Raw genomic sequence first — 22,079 nt, forward strand, 5'->3', positions numbered from 1 at the left:
CCGGCTGAATCCAGGTTCCCGACCTGGCCAGCAGGGGACAGCTAGGACAGCTCGGTTGGGGCTGGCCGGGGCAGAAGAGTCTCCAGTGGGGCATGGAACTGGCCTCTGCTCAGACACAGTTTACACCATCCATGCTTTGGGTGGGGGGGGGGGGCTGCGCTTCGTCCTTGTCGTCAACCTGCACTCAGTAGGCCTGCAGCAGAGACTTTTTACTTCTCTTCACCAGGGATCATTTAGGCAGGTCTGTGGCAGAAGTGGTGCAGCCTTTTTACAGGGCATCAGAGCGGCACAGGGGGCCATTGCCCCCCCCTGCCCCCTGGTCCAGTCCTCCCCTGGGAATACAAGTACTGGTCTGCAGAGGGATTAAGTGAAACATGCTCCGGCAACTCAGTAGCACCTACTGTATGTAAATGCAAAGTTGCTGTGATTGACTGATGGGGGGCATGTCACTGAATTCTGCACATAGTGGCCACGGACATCCCTAGCTGCCCTACATGGACTGTTGCTAGGGAAAACTGCAAGAAATTTCAAATACCAAATCTAGATTTCACAGATAAATACAGTTCACAACATTGATAATAGAAAATATAAATGTAATTGTATTGGGTTGACTACAGGTAAGTTTTAATTCAAATATTTTTCATATAGAGTGTCTTGAAAAAGTATTCATACCCCTTTAAATTTTCCATATTTTGTCATGTGACAACCAAAAATGTTCAAAATGTTTTACAAATATCTAAAAAGTGTGGCATGCATTTGTATTCAGCCCCCTTTACTCTGATATCCCTAACTAAAATCTAGTGGAACCAATGGCATTCAGAAGTCACCTAATTAGTAAATAGAGTCCACCTGTGTGTAATTTAATCTCAGTTTAAATACAGCTGTTCTGGGAAGCCCTCAGAGGTTTGTTAGAGAACCTTAGTGAACAAACAGCCTCATGAAAGCCAAAGAACACACCAGACAGGTCAGGGATAAAGTTGTGGAGAAGTGTAAAGCAGGGTGTGCTCTCCTGCTTAGTTTGGTCAGTTTTTACTATGAAAGCAAGGGGACTAGCAGGCACACCAGGGATTTCACATAAAGAAGCAATACAAAGAGAACAGGATACTTTCTCATGCAAGTACATGGTACAGCAGGAATATGAAGTGTTGGGGTAACAAACGCTTTAATTTACCCAGATGTGTTTAATAAGTTATGTATTTTACTACTTTACTATTTTTAGCTAAATGCTGGATTCTCTTTTGTCTTTCTTATGGCAAAGGTCCCCTCACTTTTATACAAAGGGTTTGTTCACTGTCCTTCAGTGTTTAGGGGGCCAAACTGTGGTCAGTGGAGGTTAAAAAAAATGGCATGGCGGCAGTGGTCATTGGCAGTGTAAAACAAAAAAATGGTGATTGGTTCATTTAAAGTGTTCCTTCTTAAGTGCAGTAACTTATATCAACCACACTGACAGACCAGTATATGGTGGATCTGGATTGGGAGGTGTTGCTGTGTTTAGCCACTTGCCGACCGCCCGCCCGCCCGCCGCATATATACTGCTGCAGGCTGGCTCGGCTGCGCGAATCGCCATACCTGTTCAGCGGTTCGCGGGAGCGCTCCTGGGGGCGAGCACCTGTACCCACTAGGCAGCGCGGATGCCGATCCACGGGGCTGGTGGCCACGATTGCCGCCGGGCACCCGCGATCGCTCCCCACTGAGAGAGAACACCGTTCAGCTGTTGTAAACACATCCGACCGTTGTTCTCTCTGAAATGATCATAGAGCTCCTGTGATCCTCTTATATAGGATCACAGGTCTCTGTGTTAATTTCACAAACCTCCTCCATACAGTTAGAAAACACCCCAACACATTTAACCCTTTGATCACCCATGAGTTAACCCCTTCCCTGCCAGTGTCATTAGTACAGTAACAGTGCATATTTATAGCACTGATTACTGTAGTAATGTCACTGGTCCCCCCAAAAGTGTCAAAAATGTCAGATGTCCAATCTGTCCCCCGCAATGTCGCAGTCCCGCTAAAAATCGCTGATCGCCGCCATTACTAGTAAAAATAAAAAATAAAAATTACATAAATATTTCCCCTAATTTGTAGAAAATCAAAATACGCTTATTGTTTTTTTTGTTTTTTTTTCCCAAAAATATCTAGCAGAATACAAATTGACCTAAAAGAATGAAAAAAAAAAAAGATTTTTAATTTTTTTTTTTTTTTGGGGGGGGAATGTTATATAGCAGAAAGCAAAAAATATTGTGTTTATTTTTTCAGAATTGTCGCTCTTTTTTTGTGTATAGCGCAAAATAATAAAAATCGCAGAGGTGATCAAATACCACCAAAAGAAAGCTCTGTTTGTGGGAAAAAAAGGACATCAGTTTTATTTAGGTGTAGTGTCACACGATCGCACAATTGTCCGTTAAAATAACGCAGTGCCGAATGGACTGGTCATTAAGGGGGGTAAAACCTTCCGGTCCACAAGTGGATAAAGTGGCACTCCAGGCAATCAAAACTAAGTAGGAATGCCTGTATGTTAATGGTTTTTCCTTCTAGCTTGTTGATTTTGTTTAGGCAGTCTCGTGATTCACATACCCCTGCCACAGGGCACAGCCAAATAGATCGTTCTGCTACAATCTGGTGCACTTTTACTGATTCCTGGAATACCTTCCTGCTAAGGTGATAATATTATTTGATTGTCCAGTGAGAAAGTTGGAAATGGAGTGGTGACACAGGAAGCTGCATTGTTGAACCAGAAAATAAGCGTGTCACCTGCCTGGATGTGCAGCGTGGCAGGGGTGTGTAAATCACAAGGTTGGCTGAATAGAATAAGCAACATTTAGCTGTTTTAGCTTTAAGAACTCTTTATTTAACAATGTTTTTTTCCTCTCATTCTTCCTGAAATACTAACATGGATTTTCTGACAGATTGAGGCAATTTCCATTGATGATGAAGGCGTTTACACTTGTGTGGCTGCCAACTCTGCCGGAGAGGGAAGACAAGATGTTATACTGAATGTGCTGGGTGAGTGTATTTTTTTTTTTGATTAAAAATTTATTAGATGCAGAAATATAACAAAGACTAGCACTTGTTTGGTGTTTAAAGGAAACCTAGTAGTTGTGCGGCAAACAGGGGCAATATTGTAGCTCTTCCATCCTAAACTGCTAAGGCAGGGTTTCTCAACCAGGTTTCCTCCTGAGGTTGCTAGGGATTCCTTGAGAAATGGACAACTTCTGCCTCTCAGATAAGTTCCCAATGACACCATTGTCCAGGGGGCTCTTCATGGTTTCTTGCACCGGGGCCCTGAAGGTTCTAGTTACGCCTCTGAGAACTACAGTTAAGTTTTTAGAGCTTCCCTCAAAGAGTTCTGTAATTTGCTTCACAATACAAAATTGCCCAACACTTTGTCTTGCTTGAAAGCAAAAGTGACATCAAAGTGTATCCAAAATACAAAGTTATATAGTTAGGTTGAAGAAAAGACACTAGTCCCTCTAGCTCAGGGTTTCTCAACCAGGGTTCCTCCTGAGGTTGCTAGGGGTTCCTTGAGCAATGGGCAATTTCTGCCTCTCAGATAAGTTCCCAATGACTCCATTGTTCCTTTTATCTATCTGTAAGGGGGTAATTCTTCCCAATGATGACAATAGTAAGCCTGAAGGACGGTAGATTAGCCCCTCACTCACGGAAAGTTTGGAGCCCCCTGTCCTAGAGAATTATCCTTCTAGATCAGGGTTTCTCAACCAGGGTTCCTCCTGAGGTTGCTAGGGGTTCCTTGAGAAATGGGCAATTTCTGCCTCTCAGATAAGTTCCCAATGACACCATTGTTCCTTTTAGCTATCTGTAAGGGGGTAATTCTTCCCAATGATGACAATAGTAAGCCTGAAGGATGGTAGATTAGCCCCTCACTCACGGAAAGTTTGGAGCCCCCTGTCCTAGAGAATTGTCCTTCTAGAGCAGGGTTTCTCAACCAGGGTTCCTCCTGAGGTTGCTAGGGGTTCCTTCAGAAATTGACAATTTCTACCTCTCAGATAAGTTCCCAATGGCACCATTGTTCCTTTTAGCTACCTGTATGGGGGTAATTCTTCCCAATGATGACCAGAGTAAGGAGCATTCTTCCCACTGACTGTCACACTAATGTATCATGAGTTGTAGATTTTGAATTTTTAGCAGGGGTTCCCCGAGACCAGAAATTTATTTCAAGGGTTCCTCTGTGTTGGAAAGGTTGAGAAAGGCTGTGCTAAGGCAAAATCATAATACCTAAAAGGGGTAAACATATTGTACCCCAGGAAACCCAACAACCCATTCCATAGGTCCTGTTGAGTTTAATAGTGAAAGCTTGAGAGATTTAAGCATTCTCCACTTTCCGACAATCTTGCAAGAACACAAGTGTTACTTCAACCTCACCTAGGTGGGGTCCAAGGTCAAGGTTTTTTTTTTTCTTTTTGGTTATTTTTTATTTTATTTTTTTATTATTTTATTTTAGCCCTAGACATTTAGGATGAGGGGGTGGTGGGGGGGGGGGGGGGATACTATATAGCTCTTCAAGGTCCACTTTAATGATAAACCATAGGGGCTCCTACATTATTTGAAAAGTCAAGTAGCCTAACAGTATCTGGGCTATGAATGGTTCCCTCATATGTTGTTAAGTAGTTGATGAGGTCCTCTGATGTGCGCAAATGTTACCTCACCTAGGTGGCGTTCAAGGTCAAGGCTTTTTTTTTTAATTGCTTTATTTTAGCCCTAGAAATTTAGGATAAGGTTGTGGTGGGGGGGATACTATATACAGTAGCTCTTCAAGGTCCACTTTAATGAAAAACCATAGGGGCTCCTACGTTATTGGAAAAGTCTAGTAGCTTAACAGTATCTGGGCTGTGAATGGTTCCCTTATATGTTGATAAGTAGTCAATGAAGTCGTCTGATGTGCGCAAATGTTATCTGTTGCTTTCTAGTGCCTCCTAATATTGAGCCAACTGATGTGAACCATACGGTGGTGGAAAATCTCCCAGCATCCTTAGAGTGCTTGGCATCAGGAAGTCCTTTGCCTGGTAAGAAGTACACACTGCTGCTGCAATTGTCTGTTTTCTAGCATTAGCTAGAGGAAAATATGTGGGGACTTTATATGAAACGTATATGAATATACGTCGCCATCCCTATTCAATATAGAAAGGGGAAGGAATTGGGACTTTAAATAAGGCATGTACAGCATGGCTGAATAATGAGTCAATGTAAACAATATTTTTAATTTATTATAAAATATATATTATATATAATATATATATATTAATATATTATAAAATATATACATATATAATTCATATATTAATATATTATAACATTTATAAATATATATAATAATATATTATAAAATATATAAATAATTTAATTGTATTCGACAGTAAATGGCATAGCATAATCACTTTTAACAATAAATCTAATTGATTGTATTGGGCAATAATTGACATAATCACTTAGATACATTTATGAGTCTGTGAACATACAGATAGCATGTTATCATTCATATGCATTAAAAAAAAATATATATATACACATATATATAAACATGGCAACCTAGCACATTGCATTATGTGATAAAAGGACATATATCCTTCATGTTATAAGGTCACTTAAAAGACAGGACAGCAAAATAAATATTAATAATAATAAAATAAAATCAAAATGGATGAAATACTTTGAACCGTCTAAAAGGATAAGAGTGCATCCAAATATGCCGACGCGTTTCATGATACTTAACCACTCCTCAGGGGCGGATGCATCCAAATCTGCAAAACGACATAAATAAACCAAAATGGTCTAATGTTGTTTTCTAGCATTGGTATTTTATTAGTTGCCTATTGGCGATAAGGTTATCCAGAAGTTTCTATGCCGATCCTAGGTGGTAATAAAAAATTTTGAGACTCGTTTTGTAACACGCCAACAGATGGCAGCACAGGGCTGCATGCACAGTCACAGGGAGCACCGACCTTCATAAGTCAGTGTGCCACAAGTCATCGCCCTGGGTACATCAGGAGCTGTGCAGCTGGTGCTATTCTGACAGCGTGCTTTACCACGTCTGCTGATTCATCATGCACAGCAAGTTAGAATAAACATGAGTTTCTCACCAAAAACAACATGATCTCATGTCCACACCCACCCTACTAGCCAGATTTGGCTCCTTCGTGCTTCACCTTCTTCCTGAAGATGAAGGTCCAGCTCAAAGGTTGCCGTTTTGACACCATTGAGGTGATCCAGCTCCAATCACAGAAGGTGCTTGATATGCTTCCAAAAGAAAACTTCCAGGACACATTCCAGAAGTGTGAGGAACACTGGGGAATATTTTGAAGGTAATCATGTGTAAACTTAGATAAATAAAGTACTTTCTTGTAAATAGAGCTAGTCTTGAAACTTTTTGATGCCACCTCGTATTATACTCCCTGTCTCCTCTTCTATTTGAATAGGCTGCCCTCTGCTGTTTGTTCAAGATGTTCCTCTGTAGATGGCACATTTTATCATATGATATGGGAATGCTCGTCTATTTAGAGCGTTTTGGTCCAAAGTCAATGCTATTATTGGTTCACTTACTCAAATACTTAATGTAATAACTTAATGTGCCTATTTGGACATATTGATGAAGATCTTCTCCCCAATAGTCCCAGCTCTTTCAATGCTTAGTTCTGTTTTATGCCAAGAAATATAGAACTATGCAATGAAAAACTCTAGGTCCCCCTACTGTGGTCGTTTGACTTAACCTCATTAACCAGGCACTTCCATTGTACAAATTGACATATGAGGCCAGGGGTTGCCCTAAGAAATTTCATAGGATGGGTGAACTTGAACCATACTAAACCTCCTGATACTTAAAGTATTAATTGCAGCTAGGGCCCAATTTCTGTTTTTCCCGATTACTATACATACACTATATTACCAAAAGTATTGGGACACCTGCTTTTACACGCACATGAACTTTAATGGCATCCCAGTCTTTGTCCATAGGGTTCAATATTGGGTTGGCCCACCCTTCACAGCTTCAACTCTTCTGGGAAGGCTGTCCACAAGGTTTAGGAGTGTTTCTATGGAAATGTTTGACCATTCTTCCAGAAGCACATTTGTGAGGTCAGGCATTACAGGCGGTCCCCGAGTTACGAACACAATAGGGACTGTAGGTTTGTTCTTAAGTCAAATTTGTTTGTAAGTCGGAACATGTACATTTTTAAGTGTAACTCCAGCCAAAAAAATTCATGAGGATACAGACAGCAGTACAAACCTCATACAGTACTGACCAACTTCAGTATAACAATAAAAAATGGTTTCAAAGCACACACAATCGAATGGGAGGTCCACATGAGCTCATGCTGGGTCACAGGGATAATACTGTACTGTAATACAGTCCTGCTACAGTATCATAGAATTACAAGTACAGGGCATGCTCCCAAAACAGTGGTACAGGTAGTGGGCACAGAGTAGTACTGTAATCTCACCAGTTCCACAGGTTCCAGACAGTAGAGGGATGCGAGTGAGATGCTTCTGGGCAGTCCTGTATGTAGGGGAATACAGTACATGTTGTACTGCAGCGTACGTTGTGTCCCTGGCACAGGAGCGAGAGGAAGAAGCTGGAAGAAGCCGGCAGTGACGTCACGCGGCCCCCGTTCGTAAGTAGGAGTCGTTAGTAACTCGGATGTTCGTAAGTCGGGGACTGCCTGTAATGGGGATGAGAAGGCCTGGCTCACAGTCTCCGCTTTAATTCATTCCAAAGAGGTTCTATCGGGTTGAGGTCAGGACTTTGTGCAGGCCAGTCATGTTTCTCCACCCAAACTCGCTCATCCATGTATTTATGGACCTTGCTTATGGACCGGACCGCCTGTCCATTTTCATCCTATCCGATCCTCCAGACCGATGGAAAATAGGGTTTCCATCCGTCCAGATTTCACGGACAGGATCAGATCGGATAGCAGGAGGTGTCAGCGGACATGTCTCCACTGACATCCGCTGCTCCATAGGGGTGCATGGAGCATCCGATCAGGTCCGCCTGAAAAACTGACAGGCGGACCTGATCAGAAAGCCCGTGTGAAAAGGGCCCGTGTGAATTTACCTTAAATTTTATAGTGCAAGGGCTTACCTAATTGGATACAATTGATAGTTGTTTCGTTTTCTTGACCTCCTATTATATGGTTTTTGGTAATTCTAAAGGAAAATTGTACAAGAAAAATGTAACCTGTATGGCCAGCCTAACACAGATTTAGACAGATTTTTGAACAATATTTGAAAGAAATAGGCCTTTTGTGTGCATAGAAAAGTCTTAGATCTTTGAGCTCAGCTCATGATAAATGGGGGCAAAAACAAAATGTTGGGTGATCAACTAGATATAATGCATGAAGAGATGAGGCATCCACATGAGATACAAAAAGAGTCTCTTTCTGTATGTGGTCAGGAATTTTTTCTGAATCATGTAATATGAATGCTTGGACAGTTTGGGATTCTGCAGTGATGATGATCTTTTGTCTATGTACAGTGGTGGCATGGTACAGAGATGGTCAGCTGCTGTCTGCAATGCCTGGTGTCACCTTCCTAAATGACGGCAGGATCCTGCAAATTGAGAGAGTCGCCACCTCTGATGCCGGAGAATATGTCTGCATGGCATCTAATGAAGCTGGCAACACCGAGCTCCACTACTCTCTAGAGGTTCATGGTGAGCACCTGAATTATTCTGTATGGCAATCCTTTAATAGTTAGAACTTACATATCAACTGCAATCTTCTACCCATTATATATTTTATGTTCAGTACTTCAGATTCACTAACCTCCTCTGTGCCTTTTTTTTTTTTTTGTAACCCCAGTACCACCCAGAATTGTATCAATGACGGAACTTGCCACGTTCCTGGTTAATGAACAGGTTTGGTTGGAGTGCAATGCCACGGGAGTGCCTGAGCCAACCCTTATGTGGTTAAAGGACAAAATTCCAGTTTCCACGGCAAGAGCTGGCCTCCGGGTCAGTATATGAGTTTCTTCTCTATTTCTCTCATGTTTTTCTTAGTAGTAATGGCAATACTGTAGTTCATTATTGTATTGTACAAAAGTCAATTTACATGGTAGGATATTTAAGGTCTGGTTGTAATTTGAGGTCCCATTTAACATATTTGGTAAAATATGTAAAAAATTCCTTTTTTTTTCTTTTAATAAAGGTCTTCAGAATTAAATGTGACTATGACTTAAAGTACAACTAAAGCCAAAACTTTTTTTATTTTATTTTTTTTACACAAAATTTGCAGAACCCCAGTTCTGCCTACCTAGGTGGACTTTACTGGCAATGTATTGAGACCAAAATTGTATAAAATTGTAACTTTTATTCACATATTTAAAAAAAGGAAGAAATAGATAGCAGTAGGAAGTAAGCTTTCTCTGCAGTCTGAGGATATCAGACAGGGCAGCTTCAGAAGGCAATTTAGGGTCCTTTCACACTGAGCGGTCCGATTCTTGATCCGCTCCGGCACATTTTTTTTTTTTTTAATGGACACGGATGACACTTCTGTCATCCAATCCGTATGTCCGTTTATCATCCCATCCGTTTGCGGATGATAAACAGAGATAATGTATGTCAATGGGATTGCGGATGTCAGCGGATGACACCGCTGACATCTGTTTTTGCGTCCGTTCCGTTTTTTTAAATGGAAGAAAAATAGGGTTCTCTTCCTTTCCAAAAAACGGAACTGATAGGAAAGGACGCAAATCGGATGTCAGCGGATGGTCATCCACTGACATCTGCAATCCCATTGACATGCATTATGTTAGTTTTTTATCCGCAAAAAAATGGCCCGTGTGAAAGGACCCTTACAGTGTCTGCTCAGACAGTGTATCTTACACATAGTATATGTTTAATATAATTCTACTGCAGGCTTTGCTGTAATAACACCTTGATTGCTTTATGTTCTTGAACAAATGATATGTACTATTGAATGATCCAGGTTTTTATATATGAATATTCAGGAGTTATAAATAATGCTGAGCGACTGCATGTATGTAATAATAAGGCCAGTGTTGATGGACGTTTGTTCAAATTAAAGTATAACTAAAGGCAAAACTTTTTTTGTAGTTTTGGATGGAATGGAGGTGGATTAGAAACGCTCTCCATTTTTATTGCTGTCTGTACCCCCATTAGGGAGACTCACCCTAGGCCAGGAACTGAAGGGAAATCTCCGCAATGGTACACAGATGGCGAATAAAAATAGGGGTTATAACCAGTGGCGGCTGGTGCTCCATCATGGGCCGGGGGGACGGCAGATGGACCACACCTAACCCCCCCCCCCCCCCCCCCGGTCGCCAGCTCACTCACCCTGGGCAGGCAGCGGCAGCTTCCCCCTCAGCCTCCTCCCTCCTCCGTGGGCTTCCCCTGCGTCTCCTCCCTCCTCCTCCTTGGCCAATAGCATGGCTTCTCCTTTCGGCCAATCGGGAAACGGGTCTCAGGACCCGCTTCCTGATTGGCCAGGAGGTGAATCAGTGTGGCAATAGCGAATATTAATTCGCTATTGTCACACAACTGGCTGTCCCCCGAGCCCGCCCTTTCTTGAAGCCTATTAGAGCCACTGCCTCTAATCACGTGCTTAAAGAAAAAAAAATTGGAATAAATGCGTCTGGCGCCCTACATGTAAATTAGGGGGCTGGATGCATGGATGGTGGGGGCGGTGCCCCTGTTCCCCCAATGGACGGGCCGCCACTGGTTATAACCCTCCCTTGTTCTATCCAAAATGAAAAAAAAAAAAAAGTTTTGCCTATAGTTCTACTTAAATACTACTTCTTACCATGCAAGTCATTGGGAAAGCAAAATAAGCTTGAAGCAGGTCAAATGCAGGGATAAAGGTGGTCAGTAACAGGTCAAGTGCGCCTATCAATGCATTTTGAATGATCTCATAAGCATCATTCTCAAGCTGATGCCAAGCAAGCTGCATTTGACTATCAACACAGGCTCTTATCAGGCTTCTTCTTAAGACACTGCAAGGGTCACTATTAGCATAAAAAATAAGTAGCCCACAGCAGCCAACGACTTGTCTATTGGGTTTGCCCAGGATGACTGGATTACTGCTTTGTTTATTGGTCATGCTCACATCTCTGCATACTCATATTGAGCCCAGTCTTTAAAGTCTTTGGTATTTATCCTTCAGATTTTGGAACAGGGTAGAATCCTTTCCTTGTCTGCAGCCCACATATTGGATTCTGGAATCTACACCTGTGTTGCCGTTAATTCTGCAGGGGAGGACAGCCATGATACCGAGCTTCAGGTCTACAGTAAGTAGGAGGGGTTCACCTCCTCATTTTATATGTTGAAATAATAGGTATAGTTATTCGGGGCCCTTCCACATTGGGCTTGTGGTATATTCAGTATGATAAATAATATACATGTATGAGGTTTATTTTGTGCAGACTAGTCTGACATCACTGTCCCACTGTTAAATTGCTGTTACAGATTATACTATACAGTATATACAGTGGCAAAAACATTATTTGGTCCCCTGCAGATTTTGTACGTTTGCCCGCTTACAAAGAAATGAAGGCAGAATATGAACCAAAAATCCAGAAAAAACACATGATTCAAATGTTATAAACTGAGTTACAGTGAGTAAAATAAGTATTTGATCCCCTACAAACCAACAATAATTCTGGCTCCCACAGACTGGCTACAGTATGTGCTCATGCGGTGCACAGATTAGTCCTGTCAATTTAAGAAGGTTCTCCTAACAACAACTCAATATGTGTATAAAAGACACCTGTCTGCTAAATCTCTTTCTTCCAACAATGGTTTTTCCACCAAGTAATAAGTCATATAACTCATTATGTGTATAAAAGACACCTGTCCACCAAATCTCTTTCTTCCATTCAAACCTCACCATCATGGGCAAGACCAAAGAGCTGTCAAAGGACGTCAGGGACAAGATTGTTGACCTGCACAAGGCTGGAATGGGCTACAAGACCATCAGTAAGAAGCTTGGTGAGAAAGAGACAACTGTTGGAGCGATTATTCACAAATGGAAGAAATACAAAATAACCATTAATTGCCTTTGGTCTGGAGCTCCATGCAAGACTTCACCTCATGGGGTAAGGATGATCATGAGAAAAGTGAGGGATCATCCCAGAACTACTCGGGAGGAGCTTGTGAATGATCTCAAGGCAGTTGGCATAGTCACCAAACAAACAATTGGTAACACAATACGCTGCCAGGGATTGAAATCCTGCAGCTCCTGCAAGGTCCCTGTCCTCAAGAAGGCACATGTACAGGCCCATTTGAAGTTTGCCAATAAACATCTAAATGATTCAGAGAAGGATTGGGAGAATGTGATGTGGTCAGCTGAGACCAAAATGTTGCTCTTTGGCATTACCTCGACTTGTGTTTGGAGGAAGAAAAATCGTTACTATGACCTTATCACCATCCCTACAGTCAAGCAGAGGTGGAAACAATATGCTTTGGGGCTGTTTCTCTGCCGCATTAGGGGGCCATTGGATTGGGCCATGTATTGTAAAATCTTAAAAACAAAAGACACGAGAGTGCCACTCTAAAGCTGGATACACACTATCCAACTTTTGTGGTTAGATTTCCTTCAGATTTACCTTTTCTATGTAGTGGAAGGGCCTGCCAGATTGCATACAAATTGAAAGTGTTTAGGTTTGACCTCATATTATATGGTTTTGGTAAGTCTAAAGGAAAAAGTCTTCAGAAAATTGTATAGTGTGTATGGCCCATAAGTGTAATATGTAAAGCTGATGAGCTTTGAGAAAGGAGCCGTGGGCGGCTCTGAAACACGTTAGTTACGCCCCATTTCCCGCCCTTAGTGCCAAGGTCACGTCCAACCAGGAACTCAGCGGCTTGTGTCTCCTGGTCTATGGGATGATGGGCTGGAGGCTCTCTGCCTCGTCCGGTGTTAGCTTGGCTGCCTCTGTCCGTGGACATATCTTCGGTTATACATCCGCTCTGACCCCTGGCAGGGACTGATATGCACGTTATTGTTTCATCTCCTGTAAGTTGACAATTGTCTAAATAAACCCTGGAAGTTTTTACCTTTTACACTAAGTCCCGGTTCACACTACCGCGGCACGACTTCGGGGGCGACCTGTGAAGTCGCGTGCACCGCGACTTCGGCGCGACTTGCATGGACTTCATATAATGAATGTCAATGCAAGTCGCTCCGATGTCGCCCCAAAGTAGTACAGGAACTATTTTCTAAGTCGGAGCGACTTGAGTCGCTCCTATTAGAACGGTTCCCATAGCACAGCATGGACCGCGACTTGTCAGGCTGACCAGTCGCCTGACAAGTTGCAGTAGTGTGAATGGGCACTTAGAGTGTTTATGCTGTTTAGAGATTCCTTCTATCTTCTGCGAGCTGCCTTCTATTTGTGCCTGCATCTGCTGCAATTTGTCTGCTGTTCATGCCACATATTCCATCGTCTAGGCGGCCGCTTTTGGATTTTGTGTCTCATCCACCAATGCGCTATCTACCACTCTCTGGATTTATTGTAAAATCGTGAATGAGAACCTTCTTCCCTCAGCCTAAACACTGAAGATGGGTTGTGGATGTGTCTTCCAGCATGACAATGACCCAAAACATACCGCCAAGGCAACAAAGGAGTAGCTCAAGAAGAACCACATTAAGGTCATGAAGTGGCCTAGCCGGTCTCCAAACCTTAATCCTATAGTAAATGTATGGAGGGAGTTGAAACTTCGAGTTGCCAAGTGACAGTCGAGAAACCTTAAGGATTTAGAAAAGATCTGTAAACAAGAGTGGACCAAAATTCCTCCTGAGATGTGTGCAAACCTGGTCACCAACTACAAGAAACGTCTTACCTCTGTGCTTGCCAACAAGGGTTTCTCCACCTAGTAATAAGTCAAAACTCATTAGGTGTATAAAAGACACCTGTCCACTAAATCTATCTTCCATTCAAACCCACCATCATGGGCAAGACCAAAGAGCTGTCAAAAGACGTCAGGGACAAGATTGTTGACCTGCACAAGGCTGGAATGGGCTACAAGAAAAGATCTGTAAAGAAGAGAGGACCAAAATCCCTCCTGAGATGTGTGCAAACTGCAAACCTGGTCACCAACTACAAGAAACATCTTACCTCTGTGCTTGCCAACAAGGGTTTCTACACCAAGTAATTGTTGACCTGCACAAGGCTGGAATGGGCTACAAGACCATCAGTAAGAAGCTTGATGAGAAAGAGACAACTGTTGGAGCGATTATTCACAAATGGAAGAAATGCAAGATAACCATTAATTGCCCTCGGTCTGGAGCTCCATGCAAGACTTCACCTCATGGGGTAAGGATGGTCATGTTTGGCTTGGAAATCAAATACCGTATTTATCGGCGTATAACACGCACTGGAGTTTAACACGCACCTCACATTTAGGAGGGAAATTTTAGGAAAAAAGCTTAAAATTTGAAATAAACAGCATTGAACTCAGAACTATTTTTTTTAATCAAATGCAGTCTTACCTGTGCCCATGAATGCAGCCTCATCAGCGCAGTGTCCATAAATGCAGCCTGGCCAGTGCAGTGTCCATAAATGCAGCCTGGCCAGTGCAGTGTCCATCAATGCAGCCTAGCCAGCGCAAGTGTCCCCAATGCAGCCTAGCCAGCGCAAGTGTCCCCAATGCAGCCTCATCAGCGTAGTGTCCCCAATGCAGCCTAGCCAGCGCAAGTGTCCCCAATGCAGCCTAGCCAGCGCAAGTGTCCCCAATGCAGCCTCGCCAGCGCAAGAAGCCCCAATGCAGCCTCGCCAGCGCCATTACATTGCATTACTTTTTTTAAAAAGCTGGGCAGCTCTGAGGCAGAGGGGGGCGGGCTGTGCGAGGAGAAGCGAGTATGAGCCGTCGCTGTCATCTAACGTCCCGGCGCCTATGATAGACGTCACGCGTCCCGTGTCCCAGCATTGGGCCACTGTGCTGTCTATCATAGGAGGCGGGACTTCCTATGACAGCAACCGCTTGTCCTTCCTTCTGCTCCGCCCGGCCCGCCCCCCTCCTCTTCCTCTCAGCGCTGCCCGGCTTTTTTTTTTTTTTTACTATATCGGCGTATAACACGCACTGGTGCTTTGCCCTCCATTTTTAGGAGGAAAAAGTGCGTGTTATACGCCGATAAATACGGTACTTATTTTACTCAGTGAACTGCAACTCAGTTTATAACATTTGTATTATGTGTTTTTTCTGGATTTTTGGTTGATATTCTGTCTCTATCATTAAAAATACACCTATGATAAAAATTATAGACCCTTCGTTTCTTTCTAAGCAAACTTACAAAATCTGCAGAGGATCAAATAATTATTTTCCCCACTGTAGCTATGTATGACCTCTATCCGAACACTCGTACACATGATTCCCTGATTGCAGTTTAGAGGGACACCTTCAGTAATGGCCGTAAATTAAAAGGCTTGATATATTTTATGTGAAATAAATACATCTACATTTCAGCTATGAAAATAAGTAAGGGAACATGATCAGACGTGAATACACCATGTGCTGTTTGCGGCGTGATTCTTATATACAATATTTTGGCAACAGCCTGTTCATTCTATTTTCTCTTCTGTAATTGACAAGTAATAGGCAATTACTGTTACGGACACAGATCTTGGCTTTTGTTACTGTTGGCGGCAGTTATCTTCTGGGACGTCTGCCAAGCTATACAGATATGATCATTATTCCACTATTGTTAGCATTGTTCTGTTCTGGTACTATGCAGGAAGCTGGGAATTATGCCAATTTCACTATTGCTACATTTGTCTAATGTTCTATCTCATATTGTTCTGAAAACGGTGGAAAATATGTTCTTAGATGTTCCTCTCCTAGAGAACAATAAAATGGGCCTAGTGAATCTGTAGTGTATTTGTCTGCAGTTGACCCTTCCATTAAAAAAGAATGTCACCTTTACTGACTTCTCCAACGTCACCACCTTAATACAAATAGTCTGAAGCCCAACTAAAACTTTAATTCAGCGAAATACATTCCAAGTGGATCGAAACAAAAAGTGTGCAAAGTCTTACAGTTGATTTTCATAGAAAGCAGCCACTGACCTTGCCAGGACCTGTTATCCATCTTATTGATTCCTTTTTGTCGATTATCCAATGTGTACCTTTTGCTACCAATTTTAATGTATCTATTGTTTGCACTTTAATAAATTTGTTAATTTTATGAATGGCGTGTCTATATACAGTGCATTGCGAAAGTATTCGGGCCCCTTGAACTTTGCGATCTTTTGCCACATTTTAGGCTTCAAACATAAAGATATAAAACTGTAATTTTTTGTGAAGAATCAACAACAAGTGGGACACAATCATGAAGTGGAATGAAATTTATTGGATATTTCAAACTTTGTTAACAAATAAAAAAACTGAAAAATTGGGCGTGCAAAATTATTCAGCCCCTTTACTTTCAGTGCAGCAAACTCTCTCCAGAAGTTCAGTGAGGATCTCTGAATGATCCAATGTTGACCTAAATGACTAATGATGATAAATAGAATCCACCTGTGTGTAATCAAGTCTCCGTATAAATGCACCTGCACTGTGATAGTCTCAGAGGTCCGTTTAAAGCGCAGAGAGCATCATGAAGAACAAGGAACACACCAGGCAGGTCCGAGATACTGTTGTGGAGAAGTTTAAAGCCTGATTTGGATACAAAAAGATTTCCCAAGCTTTAAACATCCCAAGGAGCACTGTGCAAGCGATAATATTGAAATGGAAGGAGTATCAGACCACTGCAAATCTACGAAGACCTGGCCGTCCCTCTAAACTTTCAGCTCATACAAGGAGAAGACTGATCAGAGATGCAGCCAAGAGGCCCATGATCACTCTGGATGAACTGCAGAGATCTACAGCTGAGGTGGGAGACTCTGTCCATAGGACAACAATCAGTCGTATACTGCACATATCTGGCCTTTATGGAAGAGTGGCAAGAAGAAAGCCATTTCTTAAAGATATCCATAAAAAGTGTTGTTTAAAGTTTCCCACAAGCCACCTGGGAGACACCAAACATGTGGAAGAAGGTGCTCTGGTCAGATGAAACCAAAATCAAACTTTTTGGCAACAATGCAAAACGTTATGTTTGGCGTAAAAGCAACACAGCTCATCACCCTGAACACACCATCCCCACTGTCAAACATGGTGGTGGCAGCATCATGGTTTGGGCCTGCTTTTCTTCAGCAGGGACAGGGAAGATGGTTAAAATTGATGGGAAGATGGATGGAGCCAAATACAGGACCATTCTGGAAGAAAACCTGATGGAGTCTGCAAAAGACCTGAGACTGGGACGGAGATTTGTCTTCCAACAAGACAATGATCCAAAACATAAAGCAAAATCTACAATGGAATGGTTCACAAATAAACATATCCAAACATATCCAGGTATTAGAATGGCCAAGTCAAAGTCCAGACCTGAATCCAATCGAGAATCTGTGGAAAGAACTGAAAACTGCTGTTCTCACAAACGCTCTCCATCCAACCTCACTGAGCTCCAGCTGTTTTGCAAGGAGGAATGGGCAAAAATTTCAGTCTCTCGATGTGCAAAACTGAGACATACCCCAAGCGACTTACAGCTGTAATCGCAGCAAAAGGAGGCGCTACAAAGTATTAACTTAAGGGGGCTGAATAATTTTGCACGCCCAATTTTTCAGTTTGTTATTTGTTAAAAAAGTTTGAAATATCCAATAAATTTCGTTCCACTTCATGATTGTGTCCCACTTGTTGTTGATTCTGCACAAAAAATTACAGTTTTATATCTTTATGTTTGAAGCCTGAAATGTGGCAAAAGGTCGAAAAGTTCAAGGGGGCCGAATACTTTCGCAATGCACTGTATATATGTATTATTACAGAACATATTACAGCCCCAGAAAACCCCATGTTTTGGATAGGTTGCAGTCCATCGACACTGGTTTGCTTTGGACTGCTCCCAACCACCTCTTTTTCTAATAATAATTCAATAGGGATGTGACTGATATATGCTCAGTGAAGTGAGCCAACAAACTCTCACCTTTTTACTACCATGTGATTACTCTTATCTTTATGATTCACCGTGCAGTGCCCCCGAGCATCCTGGGAGAAGAGTTCAACTCATCAGTTACTGTGAATCAGCCGGTCAGCTTGGAGTGTCAGAGCAGTGCTTTCCCACCACCTGCAATTACCTGGCTAAAAGATGGACGCCCTCTTCCTAAAAGGGTTGGGATACGGGTGACAGAGAATGGACGCTACCTACAGGTTGGTTATCTTTCTACACTATTAATTCTAGATGACAACATGCTTCTATGCAAGGGAGGAGTGAGGTAGGGGGCAGGGGGACAATTGCCCCCCGGGCTGCTCTGATGTCCTGTAAAAAGGCTGCACCGCTTCTGCCACAGACACGCCTAAAGGATCCCTGGTGTAGAGATGTAAAAAGTCCCCACTGCTGACCTACTGAGTGCAGGATGAAGACAAGGACAGAGTGCAGGCCTCCCCTCCCCAACATGGATGGTGTAAACTGTGTCTGAGCAGAGGCCGGTTCCATGCCCCACTGGAGACTCTCCTCCCCTGGCCAGCCCCAACCGAGCTGTCCCAGCTCCCCCCAACCGCACCCTGCTGGCCAGGTTGGGAACCCAGATTCAGCCGGAGAGTAGAGATCTTCAGCCTGGAATGGGGCCAGGAGGAGGCCGGGAAGAGGGAGAGTGGGAGGGGGGACAAGTCGCTGCACCATGGGCCTCTGGTTTGTTACCACTGCGAAGTAAAAAAAAAAAAAAAATATTGATTAGTGCCTTCCACACCCAAAGCGCCAACAATTGTCTAGCTCAGGGGTCTTCCAACTATGGCCCTCCAGTTGTTCAGGAACTACAACTCCCATCATGCCTAGCCATGTCTGTGAATGTCAGAGTTTTATAGGGCCTCATGGGACGTTTAGTTCCACAGCAGCTGGAGGGCCGTAGTTTGGGGATCCCTGATCTAGCTCATAGACTGCTTACATAGGTTGTATTTATTATAATGGAATTTGTGGGCCATTACCCTCCCGTTGTAACTAACATCTATTTAACATTGAACCTTTTGAATGGGCTAAAAAAACTTAAAGAAAAACTTTAGGCAAAACTTTTTTTTTTAATTTGGATAGAGAAAGGAAGAGTTATAATCCCTGTCACAATTTTTTTCGCCACCTGTGTCCCATTACGGAGATTTTCCTTCACTTCCTGTTCCATGGCCAAACAGGTGAGAGGAAAACAGTGAGAGGAAATCTTTGGAAATTAACCACTTCTGGACCGGAAGATTTTCCCCCTTATTGACCAGGCCATTTTTTGCGATTCAGTACTTCGTTACTTTAACGGACAATTGCGTGGTAGTACGACGCTGTACCGAAATAAAATTGATGTCCTTTTTCTCACAAACAGAGCTTTCTTTTGGTGGTATTTGATCACCTGTGCGATTTTTTTTTTTTTCGCTATAAACAAAAAAAGTGACAATTCTGAAAAAAAAAAAAACAATATTTTTCACTTTCTACTACATAACATTCCCCCAAAAAATAATTTAAAAATGAAATATTTTCATCATTTTAGGTCAATTTTGTATTCTGCTACATATTTTTGGTCAAAAAATCCCAATAAGCGTATTTTGAAAGTTATCGCTTCTACAAACTAGGGGAAAGATTTACGTCATTTTTATTTATTTTATTTTTTACTAGTAATGGCGGCGGTCTGCGATTTTTAGCGGGACTGCGACATTTCGGCGGACAGATCGGACACCTAACTGACATTTTTGACGCTTTTAGGGGGACCAGTGACACTACTACAGTAATCAGTGCTAAAAATAATGACACTGGCAGGGAAGGGGATAACCCAGGGGCGATCAAAGGGTTAAATGTGAGCTTAAGGGGTGTTTACTAACTGTGAGGGGGATGGGCTTGTGGAATCAACACAGAGACCTGTGATCCTAAATAGGAGGAACACAGGAGCTCTGTATTGATTCCTGTGAGAACAACGGTCTGCTGTGTTTACAACAGCAGATCACCATTCTCTCTTCATTGGGAGCGATCGTGGGTGCCCGGTCTCTGTGTTCATTTCACAGGTCCCTCCCCCATACAGTTAGAAAACAACCTCTAGGCTCACACCTAACCCTTTGATCACCCCTGGGTTAACCCCTTCCCTGCCAGTGTCATTAGTACAGTAACAGTGCATATTTTTTTTAGCACTGATTACTGTAGTAATGTCAATGATCTCCCCAAAAGTGCCAAAAATGTCAGTCAGGGGTCCGATCTGTCCGCCGCAATGTCGCAGTCCCACTAAAAATCGCAGATCGCCGCCATTACTAGTAAATAAAAAATAAAAATGACATAAATCTTTCTCGTAGTTTGTAGACGCAATAACGTTTGTGCAAACCAATCAAAATACGCTTATTGGGATTTTTTTTTTACCAAAAATATGTAGCAGAATACAAAATTGGCCTAAAATGATGAAAAAAATTGTTAAAATCAATCTTTTTTCATCATTTTAGGCTAATTTGTATTCTTTCCCCTAGTTTGTAGATGCGATAACTCTTGCGCAAACCAATCAAAATACGCTTAATTGGATTTTTTTAACCAAAAATATGTAGCAGAAAACAAATTAGCTTAAAATGATGAAAAAATAGATTTTTTAATTTTTTTGGGGGGGAATGTTATATAGCAGAATGTGAAAAATATATATATTTTTTCAGAATTTTCACTCTTTTTCTGTTTATAGCGCAAAAAATAAAAACCACAGAGGTGATCAAATACCACCATAAGAAAGCTCTATTTGTAGGAAAAAAAGGACATCAATTTTATTTGGGTGCAGCGTCGCACGACCGCGCAATTGTCCATTAAAGTAACGCAGTGCCAAATCGCAAAAAATGGCCTGGTCATTAACCACTTAAGCCCCGGAAGATTTTACCCCCTTCCTGACCAGGGGGTATTTTGCGATTCGGCACTGCGTGACTTAAACGGACAATTGCGCGGTCGTGCGACGCTGTATCTAAACGAATTTGACATCCTTTTTTTCCCACAAACAGAGCTTTCTTTTGGTGGTATTTGATCACCTGTGCGATTTTTTGATCATGCGCTATAAACAAAAAAAGAGCGACAATTTTGCAAAAATAACAATATTTTTCACATTTTTTTATATGAAATTCCCCCCAAAAAAATGTAAAAACCTAAATTTTTTAACATTTTCGGCCAATTTGTTTTATGCTACATATGTTTGGTAAAAAAAATCGCAAAAAGCATATTTTGATTGGTTTGCGCAAAAGTTATCGCGTTTACTAACAAAGGGAAAGATTTTTGTCATTTTTGTTGTTTTTTTTTTAACGCGTAATGGCGGCGATCTGCGATTTTTTTTTTTGCGGTACTGCGACATTGCGGCGGGTAGATCGGACCCTTGACTGACATTTTTGACACTTTTGGGGTTACCAGTGACATTTCTACAGTAATCAGTGCTATACATATGCACTGTTACTGTAAAAATACACTGGCAGTGAAGGGGTTAACTTTTTTTTGAAAGGGAGGGGCTATGTGTGTCCCTAGGGGCGTGCTTTCTACTGTGATTGGCTGTGGCTTCAGATGTATGAACAGTGATCAACGGTTCTACATAGTAGAACCGTATGATCATCCTTCATACACAGGGGAGAATGACAGGCAGCTTGTTTACACAAGCCGCCTGACTTTCTCCCTCTCCCCCGACGATCGCAGAGTGACCGGCGGACATGGGGTCCACCGGTCACATGCGCGGGGGGGTGCGTGACCGCGCGGGAGCGGGACCCCGCCTCTGGCGGCGTGCGCTCACTCCCTAGACCCTCACAGGCTAGCGCTTTGCCTGTGAGGGGCTGACTGCCGACGTAGATCGGCGTTAGGCACGCAGTCGGCAAGTGGTTAAGGTGGCAAATCCTTCCCGGTCCAGAAGTGGTTAAAGGGTAACTCTATCCGGTAGATGACAGAGTCTCTCTTAAAGTCAGAGGTTCACATTAGTAGTTACACGTTCTTCACACATATGTTATTTTGTCACTCTACAGATTGACCAGGCTCAGCTGCGAGATGCTGGACGGTACACTTGTGAGGCCTCCAATGATGCCGGGCGCTCTGAGAAGCATTACAACGTCGTCATCTGGGGTAAA

At 42.5% G+C, this 22,079-nt stretch overlaps 1 protein-coding gene across 1 annotated transcript in view; it reads left to right on the forward strand.

The window, feature by feature from the left end:
- The window catches only part of HMCN2 (hemicentin 2), a 377,259-nt gene that overhangs the window by 224,343 nt on the left and 130,837 nt on the right, over positions 1 to 22,079 (forward strand). Inside the window, exons 36-42 of the mRNA XM_082263033.1 lie at positions 2,909 to 3,005; positions 4,928 to 5,023; positions 8,485 to 8,661; positions 8,810 to 8,961; positions 11,129 to 11,252; positions 18,022 to 18,197; positions 21,978 to 22,074. Coding sequence (XP_082119159.1) covers positions 2,909 to 3,005; positions 4,928 to 5,023; positions 8,485 to 8,661; positions 8,810 to 8,961; positions 11,129 to 11,252; positions 18,022 to 18,197; positions 21,978 to 22,074 — 919 coding nt within the window. The remainder of the gene's footprint in view (positions 1 to 2,908; positions 3,006 to 4,927; positions 5,024 to 8,484; positions 8,662 to 8,809; positions 8,962 to 11,128; positions 11,253 to 18,021; positions 18,198 to 21,977; positions 22,075 to 22,079) is intronic.

This window comes from Pelophylax lessonae (assembly GCF_965119305.1).
Source record: "Pelophylax lessonae genome assembly, chromosome: 7".
NCBI lineage: Eukaryota > Metazoa > Chordata > Amphibia > Anura > Ranidae > Pelophylax > Pelophylax lessonae.